This window comes from Pteropus alecto, unplaced genomic scaffold, assembly GCF_000325575.1.
Source record: "Pteropus alecto unplaced genomic scaffold, ASM32557v1 scaffold100, whole genome shotgun sequence".
In the NCBI taxonomy this organism is placed as follows: Eukaryota; Metazoa; Chordata; class Mammalia; order Chiroptera; family Pteropodidae; genus Pteropus; species Pteropus alecto.
In genome coordinates this window covers 420,336-442,631 of record NW_006430723.1, presented here as the reverse complement: position 1 = coordinate 442,631, position 22,296 = coordinate 420,336, and the positions used below count along the sequence as shown (strand labels likewise).

Here is a 22,296-nt window from a genome sequence, read left to right as displayed (position 1 = left end):
AGAGGCAATAACTGCTTCAAAGGCTACATGACCAGTAGCATCAACATTTTTCCCACCAAAAGCAGAACTTGTCTTTTGGTTTCTTTCCTCTCGAAAATACAGTTGTTCTGTTGTCTCATCCAAGTTGGATCTAACAGTCTGAAGAAGACCACCAGAAGCCTCTACAGTAGAGGCTTCATGTCCCCTGGAGAGTATTTGTGTTTCTGAAACTTTTACAGAATTATCAGGAACAACAACATTCTCAACACACTGTATTTCTGAAGATGTGGGATGCGCCTCTGAAAATACTAAAGTACTGCTATTCTCCTTTAGCTCAAAACATTGAGAAAATTCTTTCCCCAGACCTTCTTCATTTCTTTCATAATCTTCCAAAGAATCCATCTTTTGTTTCACCTCATTCTCAGCTGGAGGCCTTAAATAAACACTTTCAAAGTAATGACTATCAGACATTTTTTTTTCCAACAAGCAATACAAGAAAGAACATGACATTTTATTATTAAAATGAGGACCAACTTCACGCGGAAAAAAAACACGGTCCTTACCGATTAAACATGTTCCTGGATGATATGAAACTCTCTGTTTGCTCCATGGCATACATGAAATAGGGGTGCTAAAACTGTCACTTCCCTCAGGAATTTTATTTTTATCAGTTGTGTCAGATGAATCTGAACAAGGATCATGGTCCTCTCTGGTTAAATAGTTTTCTGATTGCTGTAAAAATTCCTGTTTCCAATACTGCACATACGAACAAGCAGCAACAAAAGTGTCACTTTCTTTAGGAGTTACGTATTCATCACTTGTATCAGATGAAGTTGAAAAGGAAACTTGATCTTTATCAGCTAAATCAGTTTCTGGCTCCTGTGTAACTTCTTGTGTCTTCCATGACATATATGAACAAAGAGCATAACTATCAGAGTCTTTGGGGGTTTTCAGTTCATCAACTGTATCAGATGAAATAGTCTCCTCTTTGGTTCCTTGTTCAGGAGGTAAAAAAGAGCCCTGAGACTCTACAGCTGAACTACCTATAAGTGGGTGCTGAGATACACTAAAGCGACTGTTACCTAAATCTGAAGCTACTTCCGAGGCTGCCTGGAATAAAGCTTCACTAACTTCAGACGGTCGAGAAAACCACTCGGTATCTTCAGACTTACCAGGAATTCCCCTGAAAATATACAGTTAAAAATAAGTAAATTACACATTTTAAAAAATTATTTTTTTAACATGAAAAAACACTTAAGCTGTTATGTCACTGATATCAGGGTTATTTGAAAAGCGTGTTCTAATAAAAACAAACTTCTAATTTCAAATTCCTTTAAGGTGACTAATGACTAAACAAGGCAAATTGTTTATAAACAAAGGTGAACCACCATCCTATGACTGGTATTTTCTCAGGCTTCTCCTAAAACAATATTGCCAAAAAACATAAATATTTTCATACTGACCAAAAAAAATTATTCTTTAAAGAAAAATTCAAACTTTACTAATTAAAATGTTTATGACCTACCATAATTTAAAATCCATTTAACCTGCATTAATTCTTTTCTTAGTCATTTATTATGCTTTTTTAAAATTTATTATGCTCTTGAAAACCACGTAAGAAGTGATCTACTCCCAAAAATAAAACAGTAACTTCAACATACAAAACATTCGTCATAAGAGTAATTTTAAAATGATAAAGTAATACAAAGCAGAAGGGCAGAGATTTTTACTAGGTAAACATCTGTAGTTTTAAATATAAGGTTTCTTTTTTTTTTTAGTTCTAAAGTAAAACATTTTTGGATAATTTCAAATGTTGGAGAGAATTCCAGACTTGTCTCCCATATGACTATTCTAAGGGTATTAGTTTGAAATAACTATTAATTTGGACTTCATCTGTTAAAAAAATCTTATTACTTCATATTCACACCTCTTATAAGGTAAGGAAAGATACCTCGGCTCATTCAATATCAGCTGACCAAAAAGAGAGTGCCAAACAAGTTAAGTGACTATGAAATAAATGTTTTTTACAAAATGGGGGTGGGCTGATGGGACGCAAAAGGAGAGATATATAAAAAGGAAAAATCCGGTGTGCCTTCTAAATTAAAATATACCAGAAATGCTAGAATATATTAGAAATTATTTTAAAATAAACTATAGTAAGTTGGCTCATTTTTACATATATATTACTATGACAGATTGATATGCATCATGTCTTAACTTAGGCCTTTGCTACCATCAGAGTGTGTTCTGAGATTATCTAACCTCCATCCCAAAGTCTCACCTTAGGCTGAAGTCATTACTATTAGTAACAACCAAGAACAAGAAAAGGAAGAGTAGAAAAGGTTACACGCAAACAAAAAAAATAAACCATCCTACCTCAGAGGTGCAAAATCTAGTTCACTTTCATGAAATAAGGAATCAGGCCCAAACTCTTGATCTTGTGTCAAACATGTCAGCAAAGGCAAATCAGGAGAAGCAAAACTGTCTTGTATGACTGCAAAGTTTCAAATATGAAAATATTGAGAATGCTGAAAATTAACTGTTTAGTTCAGCCACGTAATACTTTAAAGAACCTAAATATGCCACCATCTGGAAGTTTCTACAAGCTTTAATATGCTAACATACTAATGAGCAGCAGCAACTACCATTTACTGATAGCCTGACTAGGTCCAAGCCCTAAACATATAATATTTCATTCAATCCCATGACAATCTTGAAGGATGGGTGGGTATTATTAAATCCATTTTATAGGAGAGGAAACATGACTACAAAACTTAAGGAATATTAAATAATTTGTCTATATTCAATAGCCTAAGTGCCAGAGTAAGATCTGAACCTAAACATTAACTTTTTAGCAAGTGCTTTTAGCCATATGAGTGATTTTTTCCGTCTTATATCAAAGTGTGGTCCACAGGCTCCTGGGAATCCCTAAGACATTCTTAGGAGGTGCCGAGGGTCCCAACTATACTCAAAATAATATTAAAATATCATGTGCCTTACTCATTCTCTCACAAGGGTATACTAGAATTTTCCAGAAGCAACACCATGTATGATATTGAATGCAGAAGCAGGTATCAGAAACTACTTGTTTTCTATTAAGTCAGATGTCAGAGTTTTTTAAGTAAAAGAATGTTACTCTTCTAAATATTTTGTTTTGTAATATGTTTTTCTAAAAAGCTATATAATTTATGATAAATACAATGAAGTTATGTTTAATGAGTTAATAATCTTTTATAAAATGGTGAGTTTTAATTTCTACTATAGGACAACACCAATAACCCACATTAAACAAAATGTCTTTAGAGTCTTCAGTAACTTTAAAGTGTGAAAAGTAGTCCTGTGACGAAAAAGTTTGAGAACTGCAGATTTAAAGGAAAAATATTCTTAATTCCTGAATGCCAACTTAAATAATTCTTATTATAATGCCCTTAAATACGTACAGACTAGGTATAAACTCCTTATTACTTATAAGATTTATACAACTACAAAACAAAAAATTAAATATTAATAGAAACAAAACTATACAACCAACAGCATCCTATTTAATATTAATTCAACTAGATAGGTGATATTTTGCTAAAACTAAATGGTTCTTTCAATATGAATGTACTACTGTTGCTACAATTTACTTTCTTGGTTTCAGAATACCTATAACACTGTACACCTTCCCTATCATAACCATGACATTTTTGTTTTAATCTTTGGTCTGTCTGCTTCCCACCTAGATTAAAAACTCCATGTCTGCTTTATTCACAGCTGTATCTTAGTGCCTAGCAAAGTAACTGCTTCGCTTAGTAGGCACTCAAAATAGAATTATTATTATTTATTTACTGAATGAATTAAAAATGAGAAACCTATTCCACCAAGGACCAATTGGTATGGTTCCTCTTTGGCCTTGGCTTAGAGACTCAGTCTTAAAACTTCACAACCTTCATTTTATAAGCTTGATAAGTCACCCCTCTAAGAATCATTAAGGTTTTTCAACAAAGAGCCGGCATTTCCTCATATATAGATACTGTTGATAGCTTGGATCACTGTTTTTTTAGAGAACTAACCTTTCCAGCACCGGTTTTCATTATGACATTTGCCACTACTGAGACTAATATACCCCGCAATGACTATATTTATGCATAACATGAATGAACACAGCAATGATGAAATTTCCTGGCTCATCAGATCCAGGGATCTGTTCTAATAATTAAAAATATTCTGTTTTATCTGTAGTAAATGAGAAGCTGGCGTTAAAAAGCTTTACATTAGAAAACATTTGAGAAGCTCAAATGTACACGCTCTCCTACCCAATGCTAAAATTCTATTACTAGAGAAATTTACTTGATAGTTTGCCATGACATAAGTTCACTTTTTTTTGTTGGTATATAGCCTTTCCACTACTAAATGACTCTATTAGAAAGTTCTTTCTTATATCGACTTTAAAATAGCCTCTCTATTAAGTTATGTATTCTCATTTTAACCTCTAAACTAGGAATTAGAAAACAGTTTTTTTATAAAAGGCCAGGTAGTAAATATTTTAGGCTTTCTTGGTCATATATGGTCTCAGTCACATATACTTTTTTTTGGTTTTTACAATCTTTTAAAAATGCAAAACCCATTCTTAGCTCATATAAAATCAGGCTTTGGCCCATGGTCTGCAGTTTGCACATCCTGCTATAAACCATTAAAATACTTATATATGGTACTGTCATTTTCTTTTTACTGGCTTGTCTTCCCAAAAGATGATGTAGCTTTCATCTATATATCCCTAACATCAAACACAGAAAAGGTACTTAGGTATCTGTTAAATAAATGAATAAATGAAAATAAGTTGCTCTCTCTTTAGCATGACAGCCCTTTAAATACTTGATCAGAGCAAAGTATCTCCTCTCACAAAAGAATATTAATGTTGTCAACAACTTTCTTAAAATGTGAAACTAAAACTGACTCTGATGATCCACATCACAGAATACATTGCACTGATATTTTGATTTGGATAGCATTAGGTTACATTTGAAAATAATTAGAATTCCTATTCATGCTCCCCTAAAATATTCTGACAAAACAACCTCATGGCTGAATCCTATTCCTCTGACAAAAGCTAATTCTAAAATGTGTTTTGTTTTTGTTTTTCAAATATTTGGGGGAAAAAATCTGAAGGAAAAATAAAATATTTGTCCAAATTATAATTCAGATATGAAAAAATTTCAATTATCATATTGGTTTAGCATTCTTACATACCAGCAATGATCCAAAGTGTTAACAGTACAATTCTATCTCCTACTTTGATGATTTGAAACGTATTTAAACTTTACCTTTTATAAAGAGCTAATAAATCAGTTCTATACTAAGCAGAGGAAAGCACTAAGATCTACCTCAGACAAGTCATTTAACCTCTTTATCTCAATTTTTGGGTCTGAAAACTGAGAATAATAACATATACCTTAACTAATTCTAAGAATCTAATGAGGTAAGCATTAACATTTGTTTTTTATTTGTATTTTAAGGATCATGGAGTCTCCACTGCTGAGTAGTCAAAAGATATATGGTTTACCCCAAGTAAAACCTCCACAAAATCAGGACGGAGGATGCATATCCACTAGAGAGGAAATCATCACCTTTCTGCCTTCCATGAGCAATAGAATATGATTAAATGAAGGGCAAGTGCACATTTAACATAACTACATCAGCTGGCCTGTGTGGAAAACTAGAAATAAGCTAATACCTGTGAGTATGGCTCTACAGAGCTCAACTCAAGAAAGGATTTAGATGCAGGACTTGCAGTTCCCCAAAAGTGTTCCATAAATGTGAAGTATTACTACTAGTTTTTTTTTTTTTAAAAAAAAAAAAAAAAGAGGCATTACCTAGCAATGGAGAACATAAGAGATCTCTGTTGGGCTCCTTTACTTGATTTTCTGATTGGGTCAATATACCTTCCTCCACAGAGGGGGAGTCTGTCACTTCTGTCCCTTCCTTTCTCACATTAAACCTGGTCTGAGTTGTATCCAAGGTGTGAGAAGAGTCGATTTCTTGAGGAAGAAAATGCCAAGATTCTGTTCTCTAAAACAATAATTTTGAAGGAAAATATGCTAAGTTATTAACTGAATTAACATACATTAACATTTAGATTAAAATGTCCACTCATGCATCATATAGCTTCCTATTTGATGACATTCTCATCAAAGTTTATAAAAGGAAAGCTGTTCTGTTTTTCACAATGTTAACTATATATTTGACCTTCCCATTACTACCCATTCTTTAACAGTTCTCATCATTAAAACAATAAATTTGGTTCTACGTGAAATCTTACAATTACAATAAAACTAAAAAAAAAAAAAAAATTCCACACTTAAAGCTACAATATTCTCTACATGTGACCACTATACTTAATTCTTATTAGCTATACTACTTTCTAGTGGACTCTTTGCTCCTTTCAATATGTAACATTATCATATCCATGAATAGTGAGTGACACATTTGTCTCTTTGAAATGCTTACTCTTACATTAGTGGCATGATTCACAGCAATGCTTCTAAAAATACTTATGGGAAGCATCAGTTTTTCCTATATCTAATTCATCACAGAAAGACATTTTATTAAAATACTAATAAAAAATAACAAGTAAATTAAAATACATAAATAAAAATGACAAGCTAACTAGAAAAATGAAATTTAAAAGATATATAAGCCCAAATATAAAACACAAGCCTAAATGTCTCATTTCTAGTTCATAAAACCACTCTGTCAAAATGCTATAAAGTTTCTAAATATTTCCGCTCAATTCTTGTACTTATCTCTTTAGAGACCAGTAACAAGAAATTAATGAACTGGCACTAATCCACAGACTACACTAAGTAGCAATGTTAAATTAAAGTTGAACTAAATACTGATGATAACATTTTTTTATAAGGCATTTTCTTTCTAAATTTGGTATTACTTAATAATTAAGAAAATGATTCCTATCATGCTATGAAAGTATTCTTTTATTTTCACATTGAATTAATGTGACTAGGACGAGCACTACATTTGATCAAACTACATAACATCTTTTTTTCCCAATTAAATCTCGAAGTATAGCAATAGATGTCTTTATATTGCAACATCTTCTGATTTCTTATTTGATAGTGGTAGGTTAGACTTTTAATCATATTCAATATCACAGTCTTTAACATTTTCAGTCATATATAGTCATAAGATTAACCAGCATTTTTTCTTTTTAAAAAAATTTTTATTCAACTTATTTAAACTGAAAGAAAAAACAGTTCACCCATTTCTCCCACCCCCTGGAATCACCCATCTGTTCTCTGTATCTAGGGCTTCGTTTTTTGTTATTGTTTTAGAGTCCACATATGAGAGAGATCATACAGTATTTGTCTTTCTGTGTCCCACTTATTTCACTTAGCATAATGTCCTCAAGATCCATCCATGTTGTCACTAATTGCAAGATTTTGTCCTTTGTATAACATATACAACATTTTCTTTATCCATTCGTCCAACAATAGACACTTAGGTTGTTTGCACATCTTGACTATAGTAAATAAAACTGCAGTGAAAATGGGGGTACATATATCTTCAAGTTAGTATTTTCATTTTCTTTGGATAAATACCCAGAAGAGAAATTGCTGGATCATATGGTAATTTTATTTTTAATTTTTAGAGGAATCTCCATATTGTTTTCCATAGTAACTGTACCAATTTACATTTCCACCAAGAGGGTACAAGGATTTCCTTTTCTCTGCATCCTTACCAATACTTATTATTTCTTGTCTTTTTGATAATAGCTATTCAAACAGGTCTGAGATAGTATCTCATTATGGTTTTGATTTTCATTTTTCCCTGACGATTAATGATGCTATCTTTTCATGTACCTGTTGGCCATCTGTATGCCTTTGGAAAAATGTCTATTCAGACCATCTGCCCATTTTCTAAGTAGATTATTTGGTTTTTCCTATTGAGTTATATATGAGTTATTTATATATTTTGGATATTAAGCCTTTTTCAGATATTCAACTTGCAAATATTCTTTCCACTGGTTTTCTTGGGTTTCTTTTGCTGTAGAGAAGCTTTCCAGTTTAATGTAGTCACACTCATTTTTTTTCTTTTGTTGCTTTTGCTTTTGATGTCAGATTAAAAAAATCATAGCCAAGGTCTATGTCAAAGGGCTTACTGCCTATGTTTTCTTCTAGGAGTTATATAGTTTCAGGTCTTACCTTAAAATCTTTAACCCATTTTGAGTTAATTTTTATGTACAGTATAAGACAATGGTTCAATTTCATTCTTTTGCATGTGGCTGTCCTGCTTTTCTAACACTATTGAAGAGACTGTCCTTTTCCTATTGTATATTCTTGGCTCCTTTGTTGTAAATTGACCATGTATGCATGGGTTTATTTCTGGGCTCTCTGTTCTGTTCCACTGATCTATGTGTCTGTTTTTATGCGAATACCATACTGTCTGATTATTATAACTTTGAAATATAGTTTGAAATCAGGAAGCACGATGCTTCCAGCTTTGTTCTTTCTCAAGACTGCTTTTCCAATTAGTCTTCTGTAGTTCCATACAAATTTGGAGATTTTTTTTGTTCATTTCTGTGAAAAATGCCATTGGAATTGACAGGGACTGCAGTGAATCTGCAGATTGCTTTAAATAGTATGGACATTTTAACATTGATTCTTCCAATTCATGAGCATGGAATATCTTTCCATTTTTTTGTGTGTCTTCTTCAACTTCTTTCATCAATGTCTTATAGTTTTCAGTATACAGATCTTTCACCTACTTGGTTACATTTCTTCCTAGATATTTGATTCTTTTTGATATAATTGTAAATGGGATTCTCTTTTTCTTTTTCTGATTGTACATTATTAGTGTATAGAAACACAACTGATTTTTGTGTATTGATTTTATATCCTACAACTTCATAGAACATTATTCATTATAAATCATGTCATCTATGAACAGAGACAGTTTTACGTCTTCCTTTTTGATTTGGTTGCCTTTTATTTCTTTCTCTTGCCTAACTACCTGACTAGGAGTTCCAACTATGTTGAATAAAAGTGGCGAGCGCGCATCTTGTGAGTGTTCCTGATCTTAGAGGAAAAGCCTTCAGCTTTGTACCATTGAGTATGATACTAGCCATGGGCTTTTACTGTTGAGGTACATTCCCTCTATACCTGCTTTGTTGACAGTTTTTATTATAAATGGATGTAGAATTTTGTCAAATGCTTTTTCTACATCTACTGAGACGATCGTATGACTTTTATCCTTAATTTTGCTAATGAAGTATATATCACATTGACAAATTTGTGAATGTTGAAACATCCTTGCATTCCTAGAATAAATCCCACTTGATCATGGTGCATGATCCTTTCGATGTATTGCTTAATTTGGTTTGCTAATATTTTGTTGAGGATTTTTGCATCTCTGTTCATTGCCTATAATTTTTTCTTCTTGTGGCATCTTTGTCTGGTTTTGGTATCAGGGTACTGCTGCCTCATAAAATGAATTTGAAAGAGTTTCTCTCCCCTTCTATTTTTTGAAAGAGTTTGAGAGTGATTGATATTAAGAAGGTTTGGTAGACCAATGAAGCCATCTGGTCCTGGACTTTTCTGTTTGTTAGAAGGTTCTTAATTACTGATTCAACTTTTCACTAGTAATAGGTTTGTTCAGATTTTCTATGACATCTTGATTCAGTCTTGGTAGGTTGTTATGTTTCTAGAAATTTATCCATCTCTTCCAATTTGTTAGTATATAACTGCTCGTAGTAGTCTCTTGTGGTCTTTTGTATTTCTGTGGTTTTAGTTGTGACATTTTTCATTTCTTTCATTTTCAATTAAATCTGGTAAAGTATAGCAATATATTTCTTTATATTGCAACATTTTCACATTTCTTACTTGGTAGTGGTGGATCGAACTCAATCACATTTGCTAGCACAGTCTCTAACTTTTTCACTCATACAGGATCATAATAAGATTAATCAGTATTTTAAAATGTTCTACAACTTTATTCCATATTTATTTTATACAAGGAAATTCAATTTTCCTTGAAAATATAAATGATTTCACCAGTGAATCTATTAGATCCAGAAACCTTTTTGATGGCTAATACTATTAGAACTTTCTCCATTTCCTCTTTTGTAGTCCTAGTCCACCTCTATAAGCTTTGATAGGTTTATATTAAGTCTATTTCATTAAGTTTTTTATTTCTTGACTGGACTTACAAGAAATGTATTCATTTTTTCTATACTGAATTTAACAATTTTATTATATTTTCTAACTTAGTTGTTTTTCTCTTTACCATGTTTCCTCCATTTGTAGTTTTATCTAAAATTTTTGGTTAAATAATGAATCCCTTTAATTTTATGTTTATTTAAATAAAAATATAAAAAGATGGCATTATATTGATGGTAACCTTACATGCTTAGATATATAATGCATTTTCATTATTTTGTAATCTATTACTAGAGTCGTCTTCCTAGGGACCCATACAAATGTTTTTAAGAGAATATAGATTTGTTTTTCATTCCCAAATGACTCAGAATCCATAAAAATAAGTATTACAATTTAGAAAGATTTTTACAAACATTTTCAAACAAGACTCATCTTTGAAGAGTTATTTTCTGCATTTAAAATATACTAATCAAATGCTCTTTCAGTTAAGTGTTTTAAAAAAGATATACAACTGTCTATTACCTAATATCGGTCATATAAATATATAGAGAAAAAAAGATAGAAATATTCTAAAATATTAATGCTACTTATCTATGGTTTAAGGCAGTGGTCCCCAACCCCCAGGCTGTGGACCAGTACTGGTCTGTAGCCTATTAGGAACTGGGCCGTGTTGCAGGAGAGTGAGCAAAGCTTCCTCTATATTTGTAGCCACTCCCCAGCACTAGCATCACTGCCTTTGCTCCACCTAAGATTATCAGACCTCAGATTATCACAGGAGCACCAGTCCCTGGCACTAAAAAGGTTGAGGACCACTGGTTTATAGTATTATGGAATAGTAAATCTTTGACATTCCGAAATATCTCAATCCCTTCTATGCTGGATAAATTAGTCAAATCTATAGCATAAAATTGCTATTAGGAACATGCTTTTTACATTTTTAATAAATACTTGAAAATAAAAGAAATATGAGAATGATTAATTTTAAATTTTTTATTTTACAATCACCCCATTCTATAGAGGATAGTGGGCCAACAAAGGGTTTTAAAGCAGGGGAATTCTAGTCATTTTGTGACTCTCACTACAACAAAATCTCTACTCCCTGGCTCATGTCACAGCCCCCTTTGACTATGGTTTTAAGCGTGCTCCCACAGTTATTCTTGCCTACTGACATGAGATGTATTCATTTGTTTTCTTGCCCATCCTGTGTCTTCACAGATCACTTACTCTACTACTCTAGCTCAACTGCAATAATTCTTTAACCTCATGAAGATAACTATCCTATCACATTTACACTTTTCATAATTCCTTTCTTACCTATATTTCCCTCTTTACCACTCTGAGACTTCATAGTCATCTTTATAATCACTGCCTACAAACATCTTTAACTTTCTTGCTCTTTTATCCCACTATCCTATTTGCCTGGCAAAAGTTCAGTTCTGGTTGAATCTTCTTACTTGAATCCAAGCAGCAGCACACTGCTGAAGAAAGCACACAGCCAGACTGGTTTTCTTTTAATTAGTGACACAAAGTTACTCAGCATTGCTTGGAAATTCTACTTATTTTCCTGGTAAGCTGACTTGTTAAAATGACTACTTTATACCTTCTCAGGACTACTGAGTTCTCCTTCCTCATTTTCAACTGATGACTTCATCTCCTACTGCATTAAGTGAATAGCAGATAAAACTTCCTTATCTTCCTACCACCAGATCTACAAGCCCATTATGTACCAAAATCCTCATCCTGTGGCTTTATTTTAAAAAAGTCTCTCCACTTTACCATCCCCCTTGATTTTTTTCCAATAACTTCCTTCCCAAATGTGATTCTCCCTCTTTCCTTCTCTACTGAATCATTCCTCTCCCCCATGCAAACATACTCTTATTATAACTTCCTATAATAAATTTTTAAAAAATTTATGTTCAATGTTCCTTTTATTTCTGCATATTTTGTTGCTATGCTTCTATCACACAATGATTCCTTATGTTATACCTTTTAAGTCAATATAAAAAGGTCCTCAACTCCCTAATAATTTTGACATATTTGAGTAGGGATGGCATATAAGCAGTTGAATAAATACAAACTTTGAGAGAGAAGTAAAAGTTGGAGATATAAATTTGGTATTTTTCTAAATATAAAGCCCTGGATCTAGATGAGAATCATGACATGAGGATGCTTCAAGCGGAAGTCAAAAACTAGGCAGGGAGGTGACAGAGATGAGTAAATCTGCCTGGAATTAAAGAGTGATAGGACTTATGGCCAACCATGCAACTGCATACACACTTTAAAGTGCTCTGTTCCAAAAATTTTAAAACACTGTGCCAAAAAAATTTTTTTTCTGCAAACTACATTTGGGCCATACTCAGGTCCACAGTTTGCAACCTTAGATTTCAAGGTTTAAAGGGGAAGATAAAGCAGCAAAGAAAACAAAGATAATAGCCAAAGAAGTAGAAAGAAAACCAGGAGAAGCCAAGAACTGATTTTTAAGAAGTTATATAATGGTTACTGGTGTAAAATGCTATTTACTGCACCTGAGATGAAGACAGAAAAAAATGTTCACTGTATTCAGCTATATAAACGTTGTTGGTGACGCTTGCTTTCACAGAGTTGAGGTCAGAACATAAAGTAGATCAAGTGGAAGAACAAGTAGGTCCTAGCCAGTAATACAGGGCACATGCAGTTGACCCTTGAACAACACCCGGGGGTTAGGAGAGCCAAACCCTCCATGCAGTTGAAAATCCACATATGACTTTTGGCTCCCCAAAAATCTAACTACCCTTGGTTCCCACAGGGGAATGGTTCCAGGACCTCCGTGGATAATAAAATCTGAAGATGCTTAAATCCCTATATAAAATGACATAGATCAATGCATACAGTCAGCCCTTACATACATCCAAAGACTTCCAGCCACAGATCAAAAATAGTACAGGTATTTACTAAAAAAAATCCATATATAAGTAAACCCACACAATGTAAATCCATATTGTTCAAGAGTAATCTGTATATTAAAAAGGAAAAAAATGCAGTTGATATGACTGTCTACATAGAAAGTCCTAAAGAATCTACAAAAAAGCTACTACTAAAACTAGTAAATGAGATCAGCAATGTTGTAGGCTATGAGGTCAACATAAAAAAAAGTCACTTATTTTTGTAAATACCGGTGATGAATAGAAAAGAGAAACTTTTATAAGTAAGCCTAACAAAATATGTGTTAGTTTGGTATACTGAAGACAACAAAACATTGATGAAGAAATTAAAGACCTAATTAAAAATGAAAGAACTGTTGTGTTTGTGGGTTAGAGAACACATATTAAGATGTCAATTCTCTCTAAATTAATGTATAGACTTAAGGCAATCTTAATCAAAATTCCAATAGGCTTTTTAAATAGGAATTGACAAGGTGAGTCTAATAAATTTATATAGAAATTCAAAGAATATAGCATTAAAAAACATTTTTTAAAAAAGAAACAAAGTGGGAGAATTCACACTACCTGATTTCAAGACAGTATAGTAATTAATAAGAGTGTGGTACTAGCACAAGGAAAGACATATGAATCAATGAAATTGAGAATCCAGAAACAGACTCACACAAATATGGTCAACCATGGGGGAGTATTACTGATATCTAGTGGGAAATGACCAAGGATGCTGCTAAACATCTTACAATACATAGGACAGCCACACACAATAAAAAATTATCTGGCTTAAAAAGTCAAAAGCAGCAAGTGTAAGAAACTCTATTTTAGAAAAAAATATAGGAGAAAATCTTTGTGACCTAGGGTTAGGCCAAAATTTCTCAGGACACAAAAAGTATAAACTACAAAAAAACAAAAATCAATAAACAAATCCATTAAAATTAAAACTTTTGCTCTTTGAAAAACAGACAGGAAAATTTAAAGGAAAACCAAAGACTGGGAGAAAATACTGGCAAAACATGTATTTGAAAAAGGACTTGCATTTAGAATAAAGAATTCTTGAAACTCAACAAATCGAATAAATCAGCCCCCAAAATGGGAAGATTTAAACAGATCCTTCACAAAAGAAACGTGGATAGCAAATAAGCACACAAAAAGATGCACGATATCATTTGTCATTAGAAAAATGCATATTAAAAGCAGGACACACTATAATACACATAGAATAGCTAAAATTTAAAAAAAAAAAAAAAAAAGTAAACTGACAATACCAAGAGCTTAAAAGAATGCAAAGCAACTAGAACTCTCATACATCGTGGAGTATGTAAAATGGTAGTCACTTTGGAAAATAGTTTGGCACCTTCTTATAAAGTTATTAGATAATTACCTTAAATATTTAATCATTATGAATAAGGCTTTATTTTTCCTCCAAATATATATCATCTTTTTTCCTACTAGCTCACAAGTTTTCCATTTCTTCTAAGTTTATGACTATGTTCTAGATCAGCAGTTCTCAAAGTGTGATTCAAGGATCCTTGGGGGTCACTGATATCCTTTCAGGAAATTTATGTGGGGCTCCCTTTTCTAACTACATTTCTATGTAAGGCCAGATTTTCTTTACATACTTCAACTAAAACAATATATCCCAAAGGACTAAATGCAGAGCAGATATGAGAACCCAGTTGTGATGGTTAATTTTATGTGTTGACTGGATCACAGGGGGCTGAGATATTTGGTTAAATGTTATAGTGAACCTGTCTGTGAAGGTGTATCTGAATGAGATTAACATTTGATCCACAGATTGAGTAAAGCAGATTGCCATTCCCAATTTGGGCAGGGCTCATCCAATCCATTAAAGGCCGAAATAGAACAAAAAGCTGAGTAAGAAATATGTTCTCTCTGCCTGATGGTCTTTGAACTAGGACACTGGTCTTTTCCTGCCTTTAAACATGGGGTCAGAATGGAACTTATACCATCAGCTGGCCTGATTCTTGGTCCTCAGGCCTTCAGACTCAGACTGCAACTATGTTATCAGGTCTCCTGGATCTTCCAGTCACAGATATTGGGAATTCTCAGCCTCCATAATTACATGAGCCAATTTGCGTGTGTATATGTATACACAACTGGTTCTGCTTTTCTGGAGCAATTCCTAAGAAATTAACTCTAATAACAGGGACTAAAATCATCTCATAGACTGTCTTCTTTTAAGCCTAACATTAAAGAGATATGCAAAAAAGTAATATAATGCACTAATTTTTTTTGAAAAAGTCATTTTTCATTTTAAAATATGTCATTTATGTTAATATATAATGGGTTTATTTTAAAATAAATATTTTTAAATGTTTTAATTTTTAGTAAGCTAAATATCAATATAGATAACCCATATGAAGCTCTTTAAAATACTTAAGAATGCAAAGTAGACCTGAGACCATGAAAATAAATAAATAAAAGAGAACTGCTGTTCCATATAATTAAGGTTGCCATGATCTATTAGAGAAATGGAATATTAATTCTCCTCTTTCCATTCTTCACAGCTAAATAAGAATTTCTCATGCTGTTTATCAAAAGAAAGGTAGTTTGTCAGTTACACCAGATATACCTGGTCATCTCCAGAATCCAAGTGAGTTGTATCTTCCAAAGAGACCACATTAGTATCAGAAATCTGTGTTCTACTATTGTCTTGACATGACTGTTTCCATACATGACCAGTCAACAGAATCTGAAAATCAAAAGCAGATTTAAATATAGTAACAAAATCTAACATTTAGATTATATTTCTCAGTTTATAAAACACTTTCATAAATATAATAACATTTCAACTTCACAATCATTGTTCAAGTTATTATCTTCACTTAAAAATAAGGAAACAGACTTATGGTTACCTGTTAGGATGATACATACTTTCCAATAAACCACAGTAGTTCCTAAACTTCCTATACCCCTAGAAGTAAAAGAAGAAAGCAGAAACAAGCAAATTACTTGTTTTAAAATCTTAATGCATGAGACACCTAAGAAATTAACTGTAATAATAGAGACTAAAATCATCTCATAGCATGGATAGTGGAAACAAAAGTCAGGTTCATTTTATGAAATCTGGGGTTGAAACGAGGCTCTCGCACTTGTAGAAGAAGGCAATAAAAGCTATAACTGCTACCCAAGGCTGAAACAATGCAAATGAAAAAGACAGAGAGGCATATGAAAATGAACTAGGTCAAGTCATCCACTGGTTCAGGGACTAATTCTTGACTTTTACACAATATTCCTAGAGAATAAGAACCCAAAGCTTCCAACATTAGACTTCCTTCTAAAGAAAAGCAAATACAAGGGGCAAGGCAGAGACGACCACAAAAACACCAGTTAGAGAGGGGTGTACCAAAATAAACAACACTCCTGCTAAAAATGAGGTCAAAAACTATACATTCAAAGACTTTAAAATAAGAATATCTCAGATCCTCAAAAAAATAAAGACACAATGTCCATAAAAAAAGGAAGCAGTTATAAAATAGGCAGCTCTGAGTTAAGAAAAGATGAATGCTAAGAAAATATTATTAACCACAAATGTGCAAGAGCCTCTGAAGGAAATCCAAGGTCATTGGATTTTTTCTAGAATTAAAACACTGTTCCTACACTAATAAAACATTTTTTACAGAGCACTTACAACAAGGCGCTTTTGGTCATAGAAGGAACGGCTTAATTTAAAATCTATTCAATAACTAAAGAGATTTCTAAGATATCAACTTTTTCAAGAGGTTTTTACTCAAAAGGTACAGCACTATCGGGCACAACCACTTTGCTTCAATGACAACTTTTAAGGAATAAAGAATAAAAAAAACAGAGAAAGCTGTTTTTATAAATTCATTTTGGCAATCTGAAATTCCTAAATATATAACAATACAGCCATTGTTATATCAGTTAATCTTCTTTGAGCGTTCCAGGAAAAAATAATGCCAAAATCAATGTTCAAAATGGCTCTCCAATGCAGCTAAATAATGCCAGGGTAGAGTATGGGGGTCTTACCTTTAAAATAGCTGATTTGCAACAGCTTTGCTTTGTAAAGAGAGGTTTTAATTCATTCAAATATTTGTAGAAAACTAATGATACAATATTAAGAAACTAGCACTTTGACAAACCCAATGTGTGAGAAAAAGAACACACCCCCCTCACTTTTATCAGCTAAAAGAAAACCCAAAAGTTAAAATGTTAAAAGTTCTTACTAAAATCCTTTCCCAGAATTTCTGATTTTCATTATCTACCTGACTATTCAGACTTCATAAAAAAAAAAAAATTTTTTTTTTACATTTCCATGTTTGATCAGCTTTCCCGACAGTCTCCTCTGGATAGTGGTACAACTCAACTACCTGGAGGAAGATTCTTAAAATAAGTGCTTCGAAAAGAAGTGGGTGTCATCAGCAATTCTCTGATCTGAGATTAAATGACTTTTGATATACATTAACAGTTTTAAAGAGTCTTTCCCTGAGCCAGTTTTTAATATTAAAAGTTATTGGTCTTCCAACTACATGCTGTCTAGAAGAGAAACACTTTAGATCTAAGGAAACATACAGGCTGAAAGTGAAAGTACGGAAAGATATTTAATGCAAATGGTAACCAAAAATGTACAGTAGTATCTATGCTAATATCAGACAAAATAGACTTTAAGTCAAAAACTGTTACAAGAGACAGATAAGGACATTATAATGATAAAAGGGTCAATTCACCAAAAAGATATAAAAAGTACTTAGGCACCAAACCTGAGAACTCCTAAATTAATGAGGCAAAGTTTGAAAGAATTGAAGGAGGAAATACACAGCAACACAATAATATTGAGACTTCAATACCCCACTTTTAATAATGGATGGAATAACCAGACAGAACAACAAGGAACCAGAGGAGTTAAACAACACTATAGAGCACTGAACCTAACAGAAATGTACAGAACACTCCACCCAACAACAGCAGAATACACATTTCTCAAGTACACATGAAACATTCTTCAGGATAGAACACATGTTAAGCCATAAAACAAGTTTTAACAAATTCAGGAAGACTGAAATCATACACAGTATCTTTTCCAATCACAACAGACTGAAACTAGATAATCAACAACTCAAGAAAAACTGGAAATTCCACAAATGTGTGGAAATTAAACAATACACTCTTAGAAAGCCAACAGGTCAAACAGAAGTCACAAAGGAAATTAGAAACTACTTTGACACGATGAAAATAAAAACACAAAATACCAAAACTTATAGGATGCAGCAAAAGTAGTGCTAGGAAGAAGTTTATAGTTTTAAATGTGTACATTTAAAAACAAAGCAAAATCACAAATCAACAACCTAACATACAAGTAGAACAAACTAAACCTAAAGCAGGCAGAAGGAAGGAAATAATAATGATTAGAGCATAGGTAAACAAAATAGTAAATAGGAAAAATTCAAACTAAAAATTGTTTTTAAACTATCAATAAAATTGACAACCCCATAGCTAGACTAAGAAAAAAATTATTCAAATAATAAAGTCAGAAATGAAATATTACAACCAATACTACAGAAATATGGATTTTAAGAGAATCCTATGAACAACTGTATACCAATAAATTGTATAGCCAAGAAGAAATGCAGAAATTCCTAAAAACATATAACCTACTAAGACTGAAGAAATAGAAAATCTGAATAAATCTAAAGAGACTGAATCAGTATCCAAAAAACTACCAACAGAGAAAACCCAACGACCAAATGGCTTCATTTCAGAATTCTAACAAACATATGAAGAATTAACACCAATCCTCCTGATTCTCAAAAACACTGAAGAGGAGGAAACACTTCCTCACTTATTTTATGAGGCCAGCATTACCCTGATACAGACAGCCAGATGAAGATACTACAACAACACACAGAGCAACATCCCTGATGGAATACTGATGCCACAATCCTCAATGAAATAACAGCACACAGAATTCATAGAACAGTGAAAGAATTACATACCATGATCAAGTGGGATTTAACCCTGATTACAAGGGTGGTTCGACATATAAAAATCAATGTGAAAAAATTAATATTGTTAAAATGTTAATACTACCAAAAGCCATCTATAGAATCAATGCAATCTCTATCAAGATTCCAATGGCATTTTTTATCGAAATAAAAAAACACTCCTAACATTTATATAGAACCACAATAGACCCCAAATTGCCAAAGAAACCCTAAGAAATAACAAAGCAGGAAGCAGCACACTTCCTGATTTCAAGCTATACAATAAAACTATAGTAATTAAAGTATAATTAAATACCATTATAGTATGGTAGTGACATAGAACAGACAAACAGACTAATGGAACAAAATCAAGAGTCCAAAAAAAAAAAAAAAAAAACAAACAAACAACCGTAAGCACATACAGTCAACTAATATTTGACAAGAGAACCAACAATATTAAATGGAGAAATGACACTCTTCAATGAAAGGTGCTGGGAAAGTTAAATATCCACATGTAAAAGACTGAAACTTGACCTTATACCACTGATAAAAATTAACTCAAAATGTATTAAAGATTTCTATCTAAGACCTGAAGCCATGAAACTCCTAAAGGAAACCAGGAATAAAGCTCCTTGACATGGGCCTTGGTAATGATTTTTTGGAAATCACACCTAAAGCACAAGCAACAAAATTAAAAATAAACAAATGAGACCACATAAAACTAAAAAGCTTCTGCACAGAAAAAAATAAAAAAACTATCAATGACGTGGACAAAAAATAAGGAATGGGAAACAAATATTTGCAAATCATATATGTGATAAGGGTTTAATATGCAAAATATATAAAGAACTGCAACTCAATAGCAAAAATAAATAAATAATCCAATTAGAAAATGAGGAAGGAGTCTGAATAGACATTTTTTTCCAAAGAAAATATACGATTGGCCAATAGGTACATGAAAAATGTTCAACACCACAAGCCATTAGGAAAATCCTAACTAAACCACAATGAGATATCACCCCATGCCTGTTAGAATGGTCATCATCAAAAAGACAAAAGATGATAAATGCTGGCGTGGATGTGGAGAAAGGGAACCCTTATGCACTGTTGATGGGATTGTAAATTGGCAGAACTATGAAAAACAGTATGGAGGGTCCTCAAAAAATTAAAATAAAAGTACTATGTGATCCAGCGATTCCAATTTTGGGAATATACCCAAAGGAAACAAAACACTACTCAAAAAGATATCTGCACCCCCACAGTCATAACAGCATTATTTATAACAGCCCGGATATGGAAAAACAAAGTGACCATTAACGGATGAATGGATAAGTAAGTTGTGTATGTATGTACAATGAAATATTATTCACCCATTAAAAAAATGAGAAAATCCTACCATTTGCAACATGGATGGACCTTGAAGTCATTGTTCTAAGTGAAATAAATCAGAGAAAGACAAATGCTGAATGACCTCATTTATATGTGAAACCTAAAAAACACATAGAAGAAATATCAGATTTGTGGTTACCAGAGACAGGGGTAGGGGGGATGGGAAACTGGAGGAAGGAAATTGAAAGGTACGCATTTCCAGTTATAAGACAGAGAAGTAGTGGAGATGTGAAGCACAATATGATGACTACACTTAAAACTGCTGTACGATATATAGGAAAGCTGTTAGAGTAAATCTTCTCTCATCACAAGGAAATTTTTTATTCTTTTCTTTTTATATATATGTATATATGAGATGAAAGATGTTTGCTAAACCTATAGTAATAATCATTTTGCAATATATGTAAATCAAACCATCATGCTGTATACCTTAAACTTATAGTGATACATGTCAATTATTTATTAATAAAACAGGAGGGGCTTTAAAAAATCAACGTAATACCTCACATTAACAGAATGAAGGACAAAACTACATGCACTTCAATCAACACAGAAAAAGTATTTGACAATATTCAATACCCTTGTCTGGTAAAAACACTCAACTAACTCAGAATTTAAAAAAAAAAAAAAACTACATTAACACAGTAAAGACCATTTATGAATATCCACAACTAACATCATACACAATGATGAAAAACTAAACACTTTTCCTCTAAGATCTGGAACAAGGCAAGGATGTCCACTCTTGCCACCTCTATTCAACATAGTACTGAAAGTCCTAGCCAGAGCAATTAGGCAAGAAAAATAAACATAAGTCATCCAAATTGGAATGGGAGGAGTAAAAATATCTACGTTCACAGATGACATCTTATATATAAAAAGCCCTAAATATTCCACGAGTTGTATTAGAACTCATAAATGAACTCAGCAAAGCTGCAAAATACAAAATCAACATGTAAAAATCACTGCATTTCTAGACACAATTCGAAAAGGAAATTATGAAAACAGTTCCACTTACAATAGCGTCATCATAAAAAAATAAAACACTTAGGAATAAACTTCAACAAGGCAGCAAAAGATGTGTACACTAAAGACTACTGAAAGAAATTTCAGAAACTGCTGAAAGAAATTTTTTAAAGATGCAAATAAATGTAAAGGTACCCATGTTCATGATTTGGAAGACTTGATATTGTTAAGATGTCCATACTATTCAATGCACTCCCTATCAAATCCCAGGGGCATTTATTTATTACAAAATTTTTTTTAAAAAATCCTAAAATTCATGTGGAATCTCAAGGGACCAAAAACAGCCAAGACAATTTTGGAAAAGAATAAAGAAGATTCACACTACCTGGTTATTTAGCACATTAAAAAGCTACAGTAACCATAACAGTGTGGTACTGGCATAAAGACAAACAGACCAATGAAACAGAATACAGAGCCCAGAAACAAACCCTCACACATTTGGTCAAACGACTATTTGTGCAATGAATCTTTTTCTCATCTTTTTACTTTCAACCTGTTTGTATTTCTGAGCCTGAAGTGTGTCTCCTAACAGTATACAGTTGAATCTTGTTTTTCATTCAGTTTAACATAAGGTATGCCTTTGGCTGGATTGTTTAATTCACATTTAGTGCTATTGATAAGTTTGGATTTATATCTGTTAACTTTTTATTTTCTATGTCTCATATCTTTTTTGTTCCTTTAGTCCTTCTTATACTGTCATCTTCTGTATTAGATATTGTTCTCTTGTATCATCTTAATTCTAATAAATTTTTAAATTATATTTCTTGAGTTTTCTGTAGCTTAGAACTCATAAAGAATAATCATCTTAACTTACCAGAATCTCTTTCAGATTCATTATGATTTAGTTCTAGTGAAATACAGAAACTTTAT

The 22,296-nt window shown here is 32.5% G+C and overlaps 1 protein-coding gene across 7 annotated transcripts in view; it reads right to left on the bottom strand.

Moving 5' to 3' along the window:
* ALMS1 (ALMS1, centrosome and basal body associated protein) overlaps positions 1–22,296 on the bottom strand; it is a 173,964-nt gene that overhangs the window by 131,062 nt on the left and 20,606 nt on the right. For 4 of the 7 annotated variants that reach the window (XM_025049286.1, XM_025049293.1, XM_025049294.1 and 1 more), the window contains exons 2-5: positions 15,642–15,761; positions 5,835–6,030; positions 2,356–2,473; positions 543–1,162 (exon numbers count right to left, since the gene is read on the bottom strand). In XM_025049286.1, coding sequence (XP_024905054.1) covers positions 543–1,162; positions 2,356–2,473; positions 5,835–6,030; positions 15,642–15,761 — 1,054 coding nt within the window. The remainder of the gene's footprint in view (positions 1–542; positions 1,163–2,355; positions 2,474–5,834; positions 6,031–15,641; positions 15,762–22,296) is intronic. The other 3 variants (XM_025049299.1, XM_025049302.1, XM_025049303.1) reach the window with 2 other exon arrangements.